The following is a 21,021-nucleotide window of genomic DNA, read 5'->3' as shown; positions in this document are numbered from 1 at the left end:
GGCAGGAGAAATAGCCAAACATACATCTTCCCATCTTCCCCTTGGGCTGGAAGGCAAAGTCTCTGCCTCCCAGTACCAAATGCTGTGCATTACACTCCTTCAGCATGCAAGAAACTGATGAAGAGAGTCATCCACATCTGCAACTGGAGAAATAAGAAGGCCTGAGCTGCCCGACCCTAGATGCTCTATGGCTCATCTGGACCAAAAGCTCTTACAAATCCTGGGATTGAAAGAGAGTGAAAAAAGCATTGTGACAGTAAGTGATGGCTCATGTGTTTATCACGTGATCCGCCATGGTGAAAGTCCCTAGTGTAGGATCTTTACTTGGACAGGGTCCCTGTCAGCACTACCTAAGAAGAGGCTGTTATGGGCTGAACTGTATCCCTCCAAAATTTGTGTGTTCAAGTTCGAAGACCCAGTACTGCAGAATGTGACTGTATTTGGAGATGGAGTCTTTAAAGAAGTAACTAAAGTAAGATGAGGTCATCAGGGCGGGCCTTTATCCCATCCTACTGGCATCCTTTGATTAGGACACAGACACACAGAGACAAGACCATGTGGAGATACCATAAGAAGGCGGTCATCTATAAGCCACAGAGAGAGGGCTCAGAAGGAACCCACCTGCTGACACCTTGGTCTCAGACTCGCAGCCTCCAGAATGATGAGGGAATGCAGTTCTGTTGTTTAAGCCACACAGGCTGTGGTGCTTTATGGTGGCAGCCCTCTCTAACTAATACAAGAGCTGACCATGACATTTTAGGAAAAGTGAGGCACCTGGTATCTTCTTTCCCAGGACAGGACAAAAAGCCATGATCAAGCATCTGTGCATCATGTATAGATGAAAGAAAACAACAACACAACTTTTATCATTTCGTTTCTCAAAAATACAGATGGGTATTAAGAAGAAAAAAAAAAAATGTTCCATGAACTCACTACCATAATAAACCTTGCTGACACTGAAAATACACTGGGTGAGACAATTCAAATGGTATTGAAAGATACAAAATGCCCTGTTCTCCCAGTCCATCAGCACAGCCTATTTTAGTTGCCAATGACTTTCTTAATTCCTTCTAGAAAATTCCAAGGAAATGGGTCATGGGTGTCAACAGGAAAGCAGACATTATGCTGGGGTGAAGATGCTCAACAGAAGACCCCAGTCTTGCCTTGGATGGCACCAGTCTAATGAGGAAACCAGACATGAAAAGAAAAATCAACTCAACATTTTGAGATATGAAAAGTGCCCCCAGAGAGGTTGTGAAGACCAATCTGAGCACAAAGAAGAGGAACAAACTAACTCCTTCACTTCCAACAGCGAGAGTCGGAGTATTTTTAGAGCTAGTAGACTTGTGTGGGATAACAGGCATTCACATTCAATGTTCTGATTGTGTAGGTTGCTACAACCTGCATGAATGCTCAGACTTTAGACGGAGCATTCCACCTCCGGGATATACACTACATAGATTTCCTTGCAAAATATGGAAATATATGTGGCAATGACATTTCAGTGAAATATTGCTTCTAAGAGCAAATCAGTGGAAACAACCCAACTGTCAAGATCAAACAAGTCATGGTACAACCAGATGATGACATATTATGCAGACACCAAGAAGAAAGGCACAGAACAGTTTCTGCTGACCTGGAAAGGGCTCCAAGATACAAGAGGAAGGGGAAAAAAGCAAGTCATGAAACAGTATGTTATGAATGGCCACTCTGGTGTAAATATTCAAGGCTACATGTGCACACTCACACACACACTAGCATAGCCACAGGTGAATTCTCTAGAAAGAACTAAGAAAGCCATTGGGAACTAAAATAGGCTGGGCTGGTGGACTGGGGGAACAGGGCATTGTGCATCTTTCTATACCATTTGAATTGTCTAACCCCATGCATTTTCAGCGGCAGCAGGGATTATTGTGGTAGTGAGTTCATGGAGCATTTTTTGTTTTCTTAATACTTGTATTTTTGAGAAAGGAAGCTGTAAAAGTTGCGTTGTTGTTTTTTATAATCTATACATGATGCATAGATGGGCGAGGTGTTTCTGGATGTGTAGAATGTGTGGATGTGCTTTTATCTCATCCTCTTTGGGACCTTGGAGAGAGATTAGGAGAAAATCCCCCATTGGCTTTGACCCCTGGTCAAAGCCTTCAACACACATCATTAGCGATTCTACAGAGCACAGCAGGGATTTCTTTTATGCATCTCCGGATGAAAGAAAACCTAGATCACAAGTCATTCTGTGAATCTGAGCTAGCTTCCTCTCTGCGGAGGAGACCTGCCACCTAAGCATGTGAGCCACCCCAGACTGGAGCCCAGCAGGCCTGGATGCGGAACACCAATTTCTGACCCTGACCAGGAGAAAGCCAGGCCTGTAGGCGAGGAGGAAGGCCAAGCTCTTGACCTCCTGTGGGCTGGGATGGAGGGTGGGGAGAAAGAAACCAAAGACGGGAAGGACCCTGGACACTGAAAACCGGTCTCTGACACTGCATCTGAGCAAAATGCCTGGTGGGAAATGAGAAGCAAATTGGAGCTTAAGGAATGCTTTAGGAAGCCCAATGACACATCTGTCCACCATGAATGCAGGTAGCAGGGGACAAAGAATTCTTTTTTTTTTTTTTTTAAGATGGATTTTCGTTCTTGTCTCCTAGGCTGGAGTGCAATGGCACAATTTTGGCTCACTGCAACCTCTACCTTCTGGGTTCAAGCGACTTTCCTGCCTCAGCCTCCCGAGTTGCTGGGATTACAGGTGTGTACCACCACACGCAGCTAATTTTTGTAATTTTAGAAGAGATGGGGTTTCACCATGTTGGCCAGGCTGGTCTTGAACTCCTGACCTCAGGTCATCCACCTGCCTCGGCCTCCCAAAGTGCTGGAATTACAAGTGTGAGCTACCATGCCTGGCCGGGGAGAAATAATTCTAAGGAAATAATACTCCGCCTGAAGCTCAGCCTTGGCGTGACTTTGCAAGAGAGGCCTTTGGAATCAGAGAGGGTTCAAACCCCATCTCTACCCTCTCCTAGCTGTGTGGCCTCAGGCAAATCACCTAACTTCTCTATGCTTACAGTCCTTGTTCTAGGGACAGAGATGAGCAATGAACAGGGCAAACATGTCATCTGATTGGCAACAAGCCTTACTGGCAATCAAATGACAGCACCAAGATTTGACAAGGGCCATGAAGGAAATCAAACAGAGGCCATGACAGAAGATAATGAGGGCCGAGGAAGTCTCTGCAAAGGCGACATTGAAACTATGACTGCGTTTTTATGTAATGGAATAAGCCGTCTCTCGCCCCTTGTGGCAGCCAGGGTCCTGGAAGGGAACAGATGGCTCGTTCAAATTAAGATAATTTGTGAGGAAATTAATAAAAGGACTATTCATAAAGGTATGGGCAGGGGGTAAGGGGACCACAAGTTATAATCTGGTGCCCTGCAGCTAGTGATAGTGAGGGGCCCACTCTGCCCTCGTCCCTAAACCTGAATATAGACAGAGAGGGTTGCCTGACAGCAGCAGAGATCTTAGCTTAGGAATATGGCAGCTCATCAGAGGGAGCAGGGTCTATAAGTGCCCTCTTCTCTCCTCCCTCCTCCTGTAACATACTATGGCTCCCTATTGCCCAAACCCAATGAGAAGCCAGTGGGAAAAGATGCCTGGTGCTGGGGTTTACACAGGAAAGCCTACCAGGGCACAAGTACAGTGGAGAAGAGCAGAAAGTGGGTCTGGAGAGGTCAGCAGATGCTACCCATTGGTTCCCCTTCTGCACATCTGAATTTTGGGGGGTCATATTAGAATTTGCTAGCGCTTCTAATCCTGCATTCATAAGGCCAATGAGAATTACCTTGTATGTGTTTTATGTGTATTTAATTCTAAGTGCTTGATGATTTGCTATAGACACATTTTTTGCAAGGGGCTTTCACTGTCTAGAGCTTTAGATGTTCCAGGTAATCAATAACACTGCAGCTCTGACTCCAAATTAAATAACTGCACATTTATTACCCATTACTGGAAGTGCACCAGGAACTCCCCCTCCAGAAGCACAAATCCCCATGCTCAGAGCCTTCCTTCTCCTCTGCGAGCCCACTCTAACCGTCTGGCAGCTTGGATCGGACAATGTGAATATCATCCGGCTTTTAGAAATCAAACTCCCTTCGCTGGTCTAACCTAAATTGGGATGAAAAATGCCAAGGCTCTGAAATTTACTCCGCCAAGCTGAGCCCCGAGGGAGGACGTAACATTTGGCTGCGGAATCGGGGAATATTTGGCTGCTTCCCTGTCATCTGCTTCTCTAAGGAAAGTGAAGGAACACAGAATTTCAGCTCCAAGGTTTGTAGATCCCCTGCTCCCTCCCTACTGAGCTGCCAAAACAAAAGGAAGGGTCACCTAGAAGTGGGGAGTGAGGTGGACCACGGTGATGTATAATGAGAAGCAAGGAGAACAGCATTTGGCGCTGAGTAAGTTGAGCTTCACATCATGCCCTTCCAGTCTCAGCTAACGAAAAATATCACGCTAAGTGGCCAGAGAAGAACAATAGTGTCTGAGCCAGAAATTTCCTTCAGTGACACAACACATCATTTTGCAAGTTTGCATTTCTAGAAGGTCTCTTCTGTGATCAGAACGCTATAAAGCCCCCATAAGAGAAATCCATGCTGACATACATACCCATCAGGAGAGAAGAGAGACTGGTGTTACATGCACCCCAGCCCCCAGATAGGAAGCTTTGCAATGAGGGTAAGCAGTAAGATACTGACTATGGATCAAATGCCATCTAGACAAAAATCAGAACCAACCCTATTAGTTGTCCCATCTCAACTCAGCTTCTTGTAGATTAAGAGAAACAGCCCGTGCAATTACTTCAATCACTTATGCAAAGTAGGATCGTTTCCCAAATTGGAAGTGACAGTCTGGGCCACCTGGTAGCAAAGGCAGCCTGTCCCCAGGAGGGGCTGAGCATTTCTCTCCTAGCTCTTGGAATATTTGCTTGGTCGTGAGATAATCATAATCAAAATCATTACCTCCTTCCCCAGCACCATCACCATCATCCATCTGCCAACGTAGGAGGGCATTGAGTGCAACTTTTCAGTTCCCCTGAAACCAGCTCTAAGGCCTGTGGCTAGGGAAAAAAATACAGGCACCAAAAATATCTTCAGCCTGGACAATGTAGCAAGACCCCATCTCTACAAATAATTTTAAAAATTAGCTGGATGTAGTGGCATGCACCTGTGGTTCCAACTACTCTGGAGGCTAAGGCGAGAGGGATCGCCTGAGCCTAGGGGGTCGAGGCTGCTGTGAGCCTTGATTGTACCACCACACTCCAGCCTGGGTGACAGAGCGAGACCTGTCTCAAAACAAACAAACAAAAAACAAAAACAAAATAGTTTATCAGCATGTATTTTCCAAATCTGTATACACAGATAACATCAGTTACAGAAAGTTTAATATGTGCTATCATGGCTAGATGGAGAAGCAGACATTTTCATTTTAATAAATGGGAGAACTAGATTGAGAAAGGTTAACTTGGAGGGCTGCCGGGAAGACATAAGACTTTAGCCATCTTGAGGAAAGGATTTATGTAGAGGAAATAGGAGAAACTCGGCAGTTAAAGACAGGGTCTGCGCAAACCCCAGAGGCACCCCAGAGGCAGGGAAGGGAGCTGGTGGCTTGTGCTGTGATAAATTAAAAGGCGTTCAAGGAGCAAATCATATTAAACCCATATCTTGTCCTCAACAAGTTAAATTCCAGACACTACTCAAAACAGTTAATTCATCTGACTTTGCTTAAACTCCACAATGACCTGGTAAGATGGGCACTGTTGCACCTGTGAGTGCCAGGGCTGAGCTTCACATCGAGGCAGTTGTCTTCAGAGTCCACTTACTTGACCACTACACGAATGAGTAATGAGTTCAAGGTCCAATGAAAACAATGCCAATTAAGGAGGCAGAACGACTGTGTTCTGCACTAATGGAGAATCTTGCAATCACATGCAGGCATTAGGAAGAGCAGCCTCAGCCTCTCCAGTTTGGAGCCTATAAGAAATGTCTGGTCCCACTCCGGATTTACTGAATCAGATTCTGCACTTTATTATTTTTTTAATTGACAAGTAAAATATGGTCTATATTCATGGTGTATGACATGATGTTTTGCGATATGTGTGCAATGTGGAACAGCCAAAACAAGCTCTGTAACATACGCATTGCCTGATCCTGCATTTTAACAAGGGTGCCGAGGGTCTCCCTCTACGCATTAAAACGTGAGTGGTGCTGGTCTCAAAGTCCGGGATCAATAACATAAATCTAAGACAAAGAGGGGGGCACTCTGGGTAGAAACAGGGCAGGTAGGAGCCTGGATGAGCTGCTTGGTGTAAATACATTCTTCAAAGCCACGTACACTTGGCAGCAGTAATTCTGACAGCATAACAAGACAGTCAGGGGTAAGAGCTAGAGCCACACTTTGGAGGCCAGGGCAGGAGGATCACTTTCACACAGGAGTTTGAGGCTGCAGTAGGCTATGATCGTGCCACTGTACTTGCACTCCAGCCTGGATGACAGAGCAAGGCCTCATCTTAAAATAAAAATAAAAAAACTAGAGCCAGGTCCAGGCACTCATGGCTCTGCCACTTCCTCAGATATGTGGCTGTGGGCATCTTATGGAACCCCAAAGACTCACCTTCACCATTTGAACAGTGGAAGCAAAGGACTGGCTCCTCAGTGGGTTGTCACAAAGATTAGGTGAGAAATTCTATATGTGGTGCTTACGCACAGCACCTGCTAATATTAACCCTCCACATAAATATTACCTATTACTATATCTATGTCAAAATTATAAATTATTGACATTTAGCTGGCTCTGAGGGACCCAATTATAGTTGACAATGCCTGGGAAGAGGCTGGAAGAAGGTGCAGAAAAATGCAAAATGCACCTGAGTTAAATTTCCTCATCCTATCTGGACAGACTTTAAAGCTGTCATCTCATTCTTGACTTTGAATCTTAGGGAAACAAGGGTTACGGCAGCCTTTTCAGAAGAACTTCAAGGCTCAACTTAAATCGCCTGTAGAATTAATAACAGGATGCCTACCTTCAAATCAGCAGGTAAGATAAAAGCAAATTTAACAGACTCTACAGAGCAAAGAACAGAGAAAACAAATGAAGCAGCAAGGAAAGTCTCTGTAATAAATAATATTTTAAATGACAGAAGATCAAACATATCTATTATGACAAATATATTTGCACTAAATTCCTCTATTAAAAGACTAGGATTCTCAGACTGGCTGAATAAACAAAATCCATCCATGTGCCACTTCCAAGAGACCCCTACAACAAAAGGAAATCTTGCAAAATGAAGGGCAGCATGTCCAGGCTTACCCATGGGAACCAAAGAAAGAAAGGAGAATAATGCTGGTTTCAGAAAAACCCAAGGCAGGATGCATCAGCCAAGCTCAAGATGATCATTTTCTATTAATAAAAAGTTCGATCCATAGCCAATGCTAGTCAGTAAATAGCCTTTGTGTATATGTGCCACATTTTCTTAATCCAGTCTGTCACTGATGGACATGTGGGTTGATTCCAAGTCTTTGCTATTGTTAATAGTGCTGCAATAAACATACATGTGCATGTGTCTTTATAGTAGCATGATTTATAATCCTTTGGGTATATACCCAGTAATGGGATGGCTGGGTCAAATGGTATTTCTAGTTCTAGATCCTTGAACTATGCAGCCATAAAAAAGGGTGACTTTGTGTCCTTTGTAGGGACATGGATGCAGCTGGAAACCATCTTTCTCAGCAAACTATCGCAAGAACAGAAAACCAAATACCGCATGTTCTCACTCATAGGTGGGAAATGAACAATGAGATCACTTGGACACAGGAAGGGGAACATCACACACTAGGTCCTATTGTGGGGAGGGGGAAGAGAGGAGGGATAGTATTAGGAGATACACCTAATGTAAATGACGAGTTAATGGGTGCAGCACACCAACATGGCACATGTATACATATGTAACAAACCTGCACGTTGGGCACATGCACCCTAGAACTTAAAGTATCATAATAAAAATATATTTTTTAAAAAAAAATAGCCTTTGAGAGTCAAATGACATGGGCTAAAAATATGTACAGTGCAATCTTTGGCCAGTATCAAGAAAAACAAACAGAAATGAACTCTGGGAGATCCTAACCAACCTATGTCATATGAAAAATAAAGAACCCCATGCTACCCCATGCTTATAAAATAAATAAGATCTGTCATACAGAGAGCACACCTTTACAAACGTGCAGGAGTATTTTTTTTTTCCTTGAGATGAAGTCTCGCTCTTGTCCCCCAGGCTGGAATGCAATGGCGTGATCTCAGCTCACTGCAACCTCCGCCTCCTGGGTTCAAGAGATTCTCCTGCCTCAGCCTCCCGAATAGCTGGGATTACAGGCACCCGCCACCACGCCCAGCTAATTTTTGTATTTTTAGTAGAGACAGTGTTTCACCATGTTGGCCAGGCTGGTTTCAAACTCCTGACCTCAGGTGATCTGCCCACGTTGGCCTCCCAAAGTGCTGGGATTACAGGCATGAGCCACCGTGTCTGGCCGTCCAGGGGTATTTTTTAAACACACATTAATGAACAAGTTAAGCTTTAACGAAGTCCCCTCAGTAGGTTCTGTACAATCCACTTTCTCAGCCTACAGTACAAGTGAAAATTAATTTTTAAAAGTACTGTTGTGACAAGTTCCTAATACTTAGAAGTTCACGAGCACCTTGACTGATGCTGAGGTTGAATAATGAGTAGGGTTTGAATAATCTAAGATGGAGTAATGCCAAGAAAATTCTTATTTGCTTTGGAATATGGTCACAAACTCAGGAAAATGCAGCCAGACTTGCCCACTTGTCTGTCCACCCACTCATTCATCCTTCCTTCCTTCTTTCCATCCATCCATACAGCTACTCATCTATCCATTCACCTATCCATCCGTGTACCATCCATCCACCCATCACCCACACATCCATCTATCCATCTACCCACCCACCCTTCCTTCCTTCATTCCGTCCATTTGCCCACCCACCCTTACATCTATCTTTGCATCCATCCACCCTTCCATCCATCTATCCACCCACCCTTACATCTGTCCTTCCACCCACCTTCCTTCCTTCCATTCATCTATCCATCTACCCACTTACCTTTCCATCCATCCTTCCACCCATCCTTCTATTCATCCATCCATCCATCCATCCACCCACTCATTCTTTCATCCATACATCCATCCACCCACCCACCCACTCATTCAACCATCTACCCACCCATCCTTCCTTCCTTCCTTCTGTCCATCCACCCACACACCCTTCCATCTATCCTTCCATCCATCCACCCATCCTTCCTTGTGTCCATCTTTTCATCCATTCATCTACCCACCCTTCTATCCATCCATCCATCCATCCATTCTTCCATCCATCCATCTACGCAATGTGCATTATCTACTCTCGACCAAGGTACTGGGGATGGAATAAAAAGATGAGGCACTATTTATTAGGAATTTTATAGATCCATAGCCATGAAAAAAAAAAAAAACAAAGTACAGAAAGTAATTAAAAAGAGGTATGATGATAAGCAATGAGACATCACAGTGTAACAGGAATAATGAGGTGTCAGGTAAGGTCTGTTTCTCACCTAACAAATATTTATCAGATGTTCATTACATGCCATGTGATATGCCATGCCCAGGAGCTATCGCAGTGAATGAGACATATTTCTTGGGGAGCATATATTTCAGTGGGAGGAAATCACGTAAATAAACATGAAAACAAAAAAGGAATATTATTTCAGATCATGCTGAGTGCCATGGAAAAGACAGTACAGGGCAATGGAAAGAGGCATGTTTGAGCCAGGGCAGTCATCAAAGGCTCCTCAGGAGGAGGGACATCAGCTCTGAGAGCCTCATGGATCAAGGCAGGGGCAGAGGCAATGTCAGAAAGGTGACTGGAGCCGGCTCGTGTCAGCGTCAGGCGGTCTGGACATAGTCTGGTAACAACGGGAAGCCTTGAGCAGGAATTCCATGTGTTTCTGCTGGAGCCCCTAAGACGCCCTGAGTTCCTCTAGAAGCCAGACACCTTTCTATGCCAAAGTTACCTATGCAGGCGGGTGTGCAGCTCCCACGGAGGATCAGATGGCAAATCCTGCTCTAATTACGCTGGTAATTACGAGCTGACACTTGCAGAGCAAGAAAGAACATTCCTTCTGTTAGGAAATGATCACTGGGAAGCCAGTCCCGGCCTCTCAAACAGGGAAGGCGCTGTGAATTTACAAACAGCTGATGAAAGGAGACGAGACCCAGTCCAGGAGGGGAGCACAGAAATCACTCTAAGAAATAATTAAGGAGCCTGGAAGACGAAAAGAAGATTTCGTTCCAGCATGCACACGGACCCTCCCGGCCCCTGGGGCAGCATTAAAAAGAGCAAATACTCCTCAGTCAGTCTGACCAAGATTTTAATCCTTGCCCTGTCCATGTGAGCTGGGAGACCTGGTAGCCTGGGAAGGTTATTTGCCTCCCTGACTCTGAGGCTCCCCACTGCTGCAAATGGGTTTAATAATAATCTTTCTTACAATGGGGTAGGGGGGACAACGTTGGGAGGATTACACGAGATCACATTTGTAAGGTGCCTGGAACACAGTAGGTGTACAAGCAATGCCAGGCCCTCCTCCCCAGGCTTCCCTATGACTCGTGGGTGGAGGCTCTGGAGTGAGGAGGAAGAGAAAGAGAATAAAAGGGAGGGTGCTGCCAACCACAGAGGTTATTATGCTCCCTGGTGATGCTAGAAGGCAGGGAGAGAGCCGTGATAACAAGATTCTCACCCCGTTTTCTGTGTGACGGCGAGTAACAGAGATGTGAGAAAAGAGCATCCGTCAGAACTCACAGAGAAGGCAGACAAGGCAAGGAGATCAAAGGAATAAATCCATCGCCATCTGAAAAACAGCCTGCCTGCTTTCATCTGTCTGGGAGGTGACACAAGGACCCGCACTCCAGCCAAACACCCACTTTTTTCCACCCGTGCCGTGCTGAGCAGGTCTGAGGGCACGGCAGCTTCCAAAACAGACCCCCTCAAGGATCATAAATCTTCTCCTTGGTCTGGCCCCATCTCGCCAGGACCTTGATCCCCACTCCAGGCTAAGCTCTGGAAATATACCCCTGCCAAGGAGATTTATCCATTTTAAAAGGTCAGAGAATTACTGCCACTGAAGCTTGGGCTCAGAGCAGGTGTAAATACTCCCGAGGTCCCACGAGTGCTTTATCACACTCAGTAGTGAGCACCTGGGAGATGCTGTGCCTCGGGGAAGCTCCTTCCCAGGCAGACCATGTAACTTCCCTGGTGCCTGGAGAGACAGAGGGTTCTCTGGGGGTGGGGACCTACCTGCCCAAGCCACCTTTTATCACTTTCTTCTCCCTCTCACCTGGGAAGGGTCTCATCTCCAGCTTTCTGAGCTGCCAGCAATGCTAGGGACCAGGACCTCTCTGTTCAGTTTCATAGAGCATCTCTCAGAGGGAAAAAGGACACCACTCAACAGATTCCTACCTCAACCCAGTCACTGAAATATTGAAAAGGCAGAAGTGCAAGGTCAGTTAAAAAACATCTTAACTGTAGAGACTAGATTACCTGTTTTCCAATACGCTGGTTCCTGAGCCTCTCTTCAGAGAGGAACAGAATGCCATTTCCTCAATAGGAATTCCCATTTTCTCACATTCAACTAAGAACTTTTAGGCATCTAAAGATGCTCTGGGGGCTGTGTGGATCTGGGAAGGCTGAGACTGTAAATGATTTTTTAAAAATAATCAATCAGACCGGGCACGGTGGCTCATGCCTGTAATCCCAGCATTTTTGGGAGACCGAGGCCGGTGGATCACCTGAGGTCAGGAGTTCAAGACCAGCCTGGCCAACATGGTGAAACCCTGTCTCTACTAAAAATACAAAAAGTTAGCCAGGCGTGGTGGCAGGAGCCTGTCATCCCAGCAAGTCAGGAGGCTGAGGCAGTAGAATCGCTTGAACCCAGGATGTGGGGGTTGCAGTGAGCTGAGATCGCACTACTCTACTCCAGCCTGGGTGATAAGAGCGAAATTCTGTCTCAAAAACAATAATAATAATCACTGCACTGGTATGAAAAATGCTGATGCTTTCAGGGAGCCTGGAGAAGCCTCCAGATGCAATGGGAGGGTTCCAGGCTGCAGAGATGGACAGACCAGGGTTCAAATCCCAGCTCTGCAACTTACTAGCTGTGTAGCTGTGGGCAGGTTACCTCAGCTCTCTGGGCTTCTGCTCCCCATGGTAGAAAAAGAGAGAGGATGAGACCCAGTTGCTCAGGTGCTGCATGAATTTAGGCTGATGGGTTATCATATGGCTCATGGGTGACGCCCACTGAATTATCATTTTGTCAAGTTGCCTTTGTCAGGCCTGAGATAGAAAGGGAGAGGGAGAGAGATGAAGAGAGACTGAGAGAGACAGAGAGAGAGAACGTGTGCGTGTGCATGTGACTCTGGGTTAAACAACCTATCAACAAACCAACTCAATCAAATCACCCACCAACTGCACAGACTTTCCAAAGTTTAGGGGTTAAGGGGCTACAGTGGGAAAAGGGGGTACACCAGGGACCAGCAGTAGACACATTTGGTCACTCTAGGAGAGAGAAGCCTGTCTCCCCTTCCCTCTCCCTCCTACCCCTTCTTTGCCCAAGCCCAGTGAACAGCCTAGAACATGCTACTCAGGGTTGACATTCCACATACAGGACGCCGTGGTGGGTGGAAACATGGACGGAGACCAGCCTTGCAGGCTGGAGACCTCGGCTCTGCTCCTCACTCTGGGAGCTCTGGGAGAAAGCTTGCTGAGTCTGTTTCCCTTTGTTAAAAGATGGTGACCGTCTGGCAGCTCCTCAATAAGTTAAACACAGAATTACCATAAGGCCCAACAATTCCACTCCTAGGTATATACCCAAAAGAACCGAAAACTCAAACAAGTACAAGGGCACAAATGTTTATAGCGGCACTCTTCGCAATAGACAAAAGGTAGACACAACCCAAATTTCCACCCCTGGATGAATGGATAATCGTGCGGTCTTGCCTTACAATAGAATATTATTCAGCCATAAAAAGGAGAGAATGCTACAATATGAATAAACCTCAAAAACATCATGCGGAGTGAAAGAAGCCAGACACGGAAGACCACATACTATATGATTCCATTTATATGAAATATCCAAAAGAGGTAAACCCACAGGGGCAGGACGCAGACTAACAGCTGTCAGGGGCCGGGGGGTAGAGGAAGGGTGAGTGTCTGCTTAATGGTCACAGGGTCTCCTTTGGGGGTGACGAAAATGTTTTGGAACTACATAAAGGTGTGGTGGCACAACATTGTGACTGCACTAAAACCCATACAACTGCTCACTGTAAAACACCTAACTTCGCGTTATATGAATTTCCATTACAAACTGATTAATAAAGAGGGAAACAATATACCATCACTCAGGCAGTGTAGACAGAAGCAATGAATAAACGTGAATGAGGCACCTGGGATAATCCCCGGCACGTTATAAACCCCCCTCAAACACTTTGTTAGATGCTTCCTTGCTCTGCTGGCTTTTAACAGAGCCCACCTCCCAAACACCCAACTAGTCCTGAAATGACTTGTCCACCTGGGGGATGTGCTATGGAATGAGCACAGGTGCTGGGATGATACTCCCCACAAAGAAAGAGGACTCTGAGGAGCTCCCAGCAGTGCAAAATGCCTGAAGGCAGCTGCACCTGAGAGAACCCCTCCACCATCTGCTCCATGCTCTCCAAAGCAGCAGCACAGGAGGCAACAGACGGGCCAGAGCTTGCCCACTCTAGCACCTGCCTCTGAAGAAAACTTCTACTGGTCAGATCCAGCCCTCCCCATCAGGTCCTGCAGAAAGCAGAGTGATTCACGGTGACCACAGCATGGGCAGACACCTACCAAGAACATGGGAAAAGGTATAAACATCTGTTCTCAGTTCCCAGCCCCAGAAGCTAGAATAGAGCTAAGCGACAGGGCAGGAAGCCAAGTGAAGAAGTAGTGACCTCTGTCCTGAGATGGATCCAATCTCCCAGGATCTCACAACTTCTAACTGTGTTTCTGATAAACCAGCCAATGTCAGCACAGAGAGGATCCAGGTCAAGCAGAAGGTAGCTACTCAGCATAATGTTTTCAAGGTTCATCCAAGTTGTAGAACGGATTGCTGCTTCCTTCCTTTTTATGGCTGTATAATATTCCACTGCATGGATAGACCACATTTTATTTGGACATGTGAGCTATTTCTCCTTTTTGGCTTCCATGAATAATGTCACTGTGAAGTTGTGTGTCCATGTGCTTGTTTGAGTACCTGTTTTCAGCACTTTTGGGTATATATGTAGGAGTGAAATCGCTGGGCCATATGGTAATTCTATGTTTAACTTTTGGAAGAACTGCCAAACTGTTTTCTAAGTAAAAGAAGCCAGACACAAAAGGCCACTTACTATATGATTCCACTTATCTGAAAAATTCAGAATAGGTAAGCCCACAGAGACAGAATGCAGACTGGTGGTTGTCAGGGGCTGAGGGGAGACGAGAACAAGAGGGGAGACTGCTTAATGGGTACAAGGCTTTACTTTGGCATGATGAAAACGTTTTGGAAGTAGAGAGAGGTAGTGATTGCCCAACACTGTGAATGTACCAAATGCTTCTAAATTGTTCATTTGAAAATGGCTAATCTTATGTTATGGGAATTTCACCTCAATACAATTTGTTTAAAAAGCAGCTACTCAAATTCTTCTACCCAAAACTGGCAGCCAACAGGAGGAGCCTGGGGAAGGGTGGACAGCAACAGGGGTGGGAGGAGGAACAAGATGGCACAGAGCATGCCCTAATCACCACTCAAATGACAGCAAGCATAGATTCCGCCTCCCCACAAAGCCTCCTTGGCCACTTAAACCATCTCCAATCCACTCAAGGGCCAGCCATGCGATCCTCTCCAATCCCATTACACAGGAAATTTACATATGTAATAAAAAGATGCTGTCTTGACACTAATCTTGGGGAAAAAAATTCTTACATTTGTATTAATTTTCCTTCTCAGGTTTTAATTGAAGAGTGGATACAACAACATGGGGGGAAAAAATCTAACTTCATCTATCCAAAGGCCATGGGGCTTCATTAGAAATTACATTAGCTCCTCATTAAGCAACAATAATAACGTAGAGTTGAAATCGATTTTAAAAAAAATGCATTGCCCCAAGGTATAGATCTGTTTGGTTCAATTATATTCTTATATGGTCAAGCTCTGGTACCTCCAGTGCTAATAAAGTTGTGGCATAATGCCAGGATATGGGGCTTCACTCACCTTCAAAACTCAATGATAAAATATAGGCAAGTACCCTCATCATTTCCAATAAGAAGCTGTTTAACTGCCTGTCCACCCCTCAACCCTGGCAAAAATGACTTCATTTCTGGAGCTCATACTTTAAAGACGCCAAGTATGTTTGATCTCGTGAGTCTTCCCTGATCAATTAGTAGTGACTGTCTTGCTAAGGGATGAACCATGCTGTGGTTGATTACAGATGTCTGCCCCGGGCAATGAAGTTGCAGGGCTGTGATGCAAGACTTTTCTATTGCTTTCATTTCCACCAGACTTCACAGACATCTTAAGTCAGGACAAAATGAGCACTTACCTGATCCTCGACCAGGCTGTATGGCAGGGACAGTAGATCCTGCATTAAAAAAAAAAGAGAGAGAGAGAAAGAGAAAGAGAAGAAACATTGAGTTTGCATTGAAACAATTGCTTTTGCTTCGTTTTTCTCTTAGATTTAGGAAAGAATGTTTTATTCATTCATTCTACAAACATCCATTAAATGCCTAACATGTGTCAGGCTCTGTTGTAGGCTATGCTTTTGACAACAAACAAGATGACAAATCGCTGCCGTAAGACAGAAGGAAGATGGGGGAGACATGGCAAATAAGGAAGCTAACGAACAACTATTAATAATAAACGAAGAAAAGATCAGAATGCTAATTCCTATGATGATAACAAGATGAATTACAGGGTGGAGAGTGACTGGTGCTACTTTTGACTGGGGGTCAAGGAGCAATGAGGGTGGAATGACAAGGAGACTTCCATATGGAGGGATGGCAGGTCACACGCCCTGGGGCAGGGACAATGGACAAGCTCTCTTAGAGCAGCGCAGAGCAGCCAGAACAATCAAACCGAGTGATGGGAGAGGCAAAGAGATGATGTCAAGGAGGCGGGCAGGGACCAGAGCATATCTAGCCATGCAGGTTGAGATACAGACTTCGGGTGTTTTTCTAAACAATATGGGAAACCACAGGAAGATAGCATGTCTTTCTTAAAACACCCCAGCTCCTGAACTAGGATTCCCAGGTGGCACCCACAGAAACCCTTGCTGCATCGAGGAAGACCTCACTTTGTGAGTACTCTCTGATTTCAGGGCCCCAGGAGTTGAAATGCCCCCTCCACACCCACCAGGACCTGAACTGAGTCAAGCACCTCCGTTGGCTCAGAACCCCAACTCCTCCCCTCAACAAATGTAGCCCCCATGGTGTAGATAGACTCACACACATGCTCCCCTTGGCCTCAGAAGGCTGAGTCAGTTCCTTGCACAGGAAGGACCCTGGCTTAGTCAAAACAGCAAGGGCCCATTGCACAGACACTGTGTGGAACATGAATCTGAGGGCCAGCCTGCCCCAAGCCCAACACATCGCTCTTCAAGTGAAGAACACCTTCGCTTTCTTTCTCTCTCTGACCTAAGCTTGTGCTTCTGCCATATTCCAGAATTGGACACAACGATTTCCCACTTAAAGTGGGAGAAGATATCATAGCTCCCCTTTTTTCCTGCCAAAAGGTCAGGCCTTTCAGGTTCCCCATGAACTCCACCAGCACCTCCTCTTCCTGCCCAGCCAAGGAAATTGCCACAATACCAACTGGTCCCATCAAGGGCTCCAGACCCAACAAGGTGCCCTTGGGAGTTTACCCACTGCAGCACCATGGACAGAGAGCAGACGCAGCTCTGCTCTGCGGCCCAAGGTCTCGGACACAGGAGACCTGGCCATTCTGGAGAAAGCCACATTCAACCCTTGCTGTCCACCAGACTCCACTTGCTGAGTCTCAAATTCCTCAGCCTACTTCATAGGGTGGGGATTCAATGAGGCCACGCAAGCCTGGTCCATGGAAAAACATTCAGGGAAGGCCTGAGTGTTAAGAGCGATTACTGGTATGTATGTTATAGTTCTTATACGAGCCCAGGACCATGAAATTAACAACGAACACGGGCTAGGGTGAGTCAGCTCCATCTCAGCTGCATGAAGAGGAGTCCTGGGGAACATGACTTTGACCTACAGTCACAATTTGGAAACAGGTAATCCACAGAGTAGATGCTGGATGTGCACCTGGAGAATGAGCTGTTTCTCCCAGCCCTGCTCAAAGGCTGTGTTTTAAGCTGAATCGTGCCCCCGCCCCCACAAAACTCCTATGGACGGAGGCCAGACGCAGTCCAGCGACCCCCAACCCTAGGACCTCTGAATATAATTGACTTGCAGACAGAACCTTTCAAGAGGGGATTAAGTGAAAAGGAGGCTGTTAGGCTGGGCCCTGATCCAGTCTGACTGCTGTCTTCATAAGAAGATGAAATCTGGATGCACAAAGAGGTGTCAGGGAGGCAGGAGCAGAGAAGAAAGGCCAGGGGAGGATGCACGAAGGAGGTGGCTGCCTACAAGGCAAGGAGAGGGGCCACAGAAGAAACCAATCCTGCTGACACCTTGGTCTTGGACTTCCGGACTCCAGAACCGAGAGAAATAAGTTTGCTGTTTAAGCCACTCCATCTATATTACTTTGTTATGGCAGCCTGAGCAAACACACGCACACCCAGGCAGATGTGGCTTTTCTCTCCCCTCTGCAAGGTGCAAAGGAGATGCTTTGTGGTTCTCAAGGTCCTCTCCTCCCAGTCTCCAGACCCCTGCGCCAGCTCAGGTAGGTCTCTGCCCTCAAGCTCCTAAGGGAGGTGCCTGAGGACCAGGGTCTGCGCACAAGGCCTGAACAGATAGGGACATTCCTCCTGGACTCCTAGAGCCACGCCCTGTGCCTCTCCAGCCCCTCCTCCATCCATCATGCCTCCTCTTCACGATCTCCAAGCCCTCCTTCTCTATTGCCTCCTTTCTTGGGACTCAGAAACGCGTCCAAAGCTCACCACGTTATCAACTATACAGTTCTGTTTTCTTTGCTTCTCGCCATCCACCCTCCAGAGCTGGGCCGAATGCTGGAAACATGATGGGGCACAAACGGAGGAGGCCCCTCGGGGCGCCCACGGTCTGGGAAGGAGAACACTGTACTGGGAGAGCTGCAAAAACTCCACATAAAGCTACAGCTCTGAAGGAGAAGGAGATGATGCAAGGACCCTTGGTCCCCTGTCATCTACTCCTCAGTGCCTGGGTTCCCTGCCCACCCAGACAGCTTCCTCCACAACTAGAATGCTCTGCAGTGGCTCTCCCTTCTTCAAGCGCTGTCGTGTCCCCTTCTCTGACATCTTTTCCTGAGGCGTTTCCTCATTTCTCTATGCCTGTCCCAGGAATGCAAACATCCCTTAGGGTCTGCCCTTTGCCCTCCCAGAGAATCATCTACCACGGCATCTGGACCTCACTGGGGACCCCTGACTGTGCAGGTCTAGCCCCAACTGCTCTCCTAAGCACCAGACTCAACAGACCATCCTCTTGGCCTCTCCACATGGGTGTCCCATGGACATACCAACTCCACACAGCTCAAGCCAAGCTCTCCTCTCTCGCCAACTGTGCCTCGTTCCCCTCCTGGCACCCAGAAGGCATCCCTGTTTTCCCAGCCCATTGAGCCTGAAGGCCTGGCACCTCCTGATTCCTTCCTCCTGCTGGTCCATCACGGGGCTGTTGATCCATTGCAGCTGTTTTCCAGGCCTGGTTATGGCAACGGGAGGCTCTTCAAAGGTTGCCGGACATATCTCTTTGTGCTGCGGAATACAATTTGGCTGAAAGCAAATTTGTTCAACATAGACCTCCTACAGTGGTTACATTTCTGGGTATTGTAATCTCGCTGTTGCCATGAAGTGGATTTTTTTATTTTATTTTATTTTATTTTTTGAGACAGAGTCTTACTCTGTCACCCGGGCTGGAGTGCAGCGGTGCAATCTTGACTCACTGCAACCTCCATCTCCTGGGTTCAAGCAATTCTCCTGCCTCAGCCTCCCGAGTGCAGCTGGGATTACAGATGTGTGTCACCACGCCTGGCTAATTTTTGTATTTTTAGTGGAGACAGGGTTTCACCATGTTGGCCAGACTCATCTCAAACTCCTGACCTCAGGTGATCCGCCTGCCTCGGCGTCCGAAAGTGCTGGAATTACAGGCAGGAGCCACCACGCCCGGCCACCATGAAGTGGTTTAAAACACTTTTTATGCATCTTTAAACACTTGGATCCGTTTATTTCCCTGTATTATTTTCATTTTATTTTTTCATTTAGAAACTCAAAACCTAGTATTGCTAAGCTCAGTGGTAACTAACAGCAGACAGAGGAGAGTAAAGAGATCAACTTCACAGAACAGTCCCTCAAAAAGCAACGCACTTCATGTCACTGTGCTGCTCTGCGAACATCCACTTTCAGTATGTGTGATCCCAGAAAAGGAAGGTGTGTGTTGGATATATAAACAACAAAACCTATGTTATGTTCCCAGCCACTCCTCGTTGAATTATAAAGGAAGAGAAAATTCCTTACTGCCCTCCAAACTCATCCCTGGAAGCACAACCAGGGATGCAGATGCAAGGTTGACGTGTATTCTTCTAACCAGTTTCCTAAGAACGCAAAAATACATCTATCTATCATCTATGTATATATACACACACAAAAATACTTTCATTTTTACAAAACGGACCAAAGCTTACGTGTTGATCTGCACACTTTCTTTTTATAAATGTATCCGTTGAGTATGAACACCTTTCCCACACAAATCATGGATAACTGGGTTTCTTAACTTCAGCAACACTGAAAATCCAGGCCAGATTATTCTTTGTCGTGAGGCTCGTCCCATGCCTGTAGGAGGTTTAGCAGCCCCCTAACCCTTACCCACTGAATGCCACTCTTACATCTCCTCCTCCAATTATAACAACCAAAAAGGTCTCCAGAAGAGGTCAGATGTCCCCAGGGGACCACAGTCCAGAGCCTCTGGTGTGGAGACACCTATTCATTCTTTCCTAACAGCTGCGAAGAATTCCATGCCGTGGATGCATTATGATGTATTTATTTCCCGACTGATGAGCATCCAAAATTCTTCTATCTTTAGGAATCTAGTAGCTGAAAAATATCACAATGTACAAAATAAAGGGTCACTTTATACTCCTGGTAAAACCTGAGTTACTGTGTATCCTGCTTGTTTAAAACACACAGGTGCTCCACGTGCATTAGAAACTCGCTGGGTTTCTTTTATGCTTGCTTGTGGGATGTAGGCAAGGACAACATTCCATCTTTTGTTGAAAAGACGTGGGTAATCTTTAGCGCCAGTGATAGTGTGAGGAGCTGGCACCCTCCTACACCACTGGTGGGAGTGGAAATTGGTGCCACCTTTCTGGTGGGCAACCAGGCAAAATAGATCAAGAGCCGTCTGCCCTGTCTAGCTATGTATTTTTTTGTTCAGTAAAATTGGGTAGATAGCTACCCGTTGTCCCTTCCCTTCTCTTTAGACTGGATGATCTCAGTGAAGCTAGACGGCTCTCACAGATAAATGCCTGGCCCTTCTCAGAAAGACAATTAATGAGCTCAGAGACTGCTTAAACTGAGATGAAATGTGAGATTAACAGACGCAGGGCCATCCATCCACCCTGCCAGCAGGCTATCTCCTCCTCTCCACACCGTTTCATTAGGTTCTGCCAAGGAAACCCACCAAATGCACCGTGGCCACCAGGTCTATTTTTGAGATAATTACAAGGCTCGGGCTTGAATCCACTTACAGGCAGAAATATGGGACAGGCAAGGATTAAGA

General features: G+C 46.3%; 1 protein-coding gene across 2 annotated transcripts in view; it reads right to left on the bottom strand.

Moving 5' to 3' along the window:
• Window positions 1-21,021, bottom strand: part of RBFOX1 (RNA binding fox-1 homolog 1) — a 2,485,711-nt gene that overhangs the window by 2,227,280 nt on the left and 237,410 nt on the right. For both annotated transcript variants that reach the window (XM_077985562.1, XM_077985561.1), the window contains exon 2: window positions 15,684-15,722. In XM_077985562.1, the coding sequence (XP_077841688.1) occupies window positions 15,684-15,722 (39 nt within the window). The remainder of the gene's footprint in view (window positions 1-15,683; window positions 15,723-21,021) is intronic.

This window comes from Macaca mulatta, chromosome 20 (assembly GCF_049350105.2).
Source record: "Macaca mulatta isolate MMU2019108-1 chromosome 20, T2T-MMU8v2.0, whole genome shotgun sequence".
Classification (NCBI taxonomy): Eukaryota; Metazoa; Chordata; class Mammalia; order Primates; family Cercopithecidae; genus Macaca; species Macaca mulatta.
This window is presented reverse-complemented; position numbering and strand designations above follow the sequence as displayed.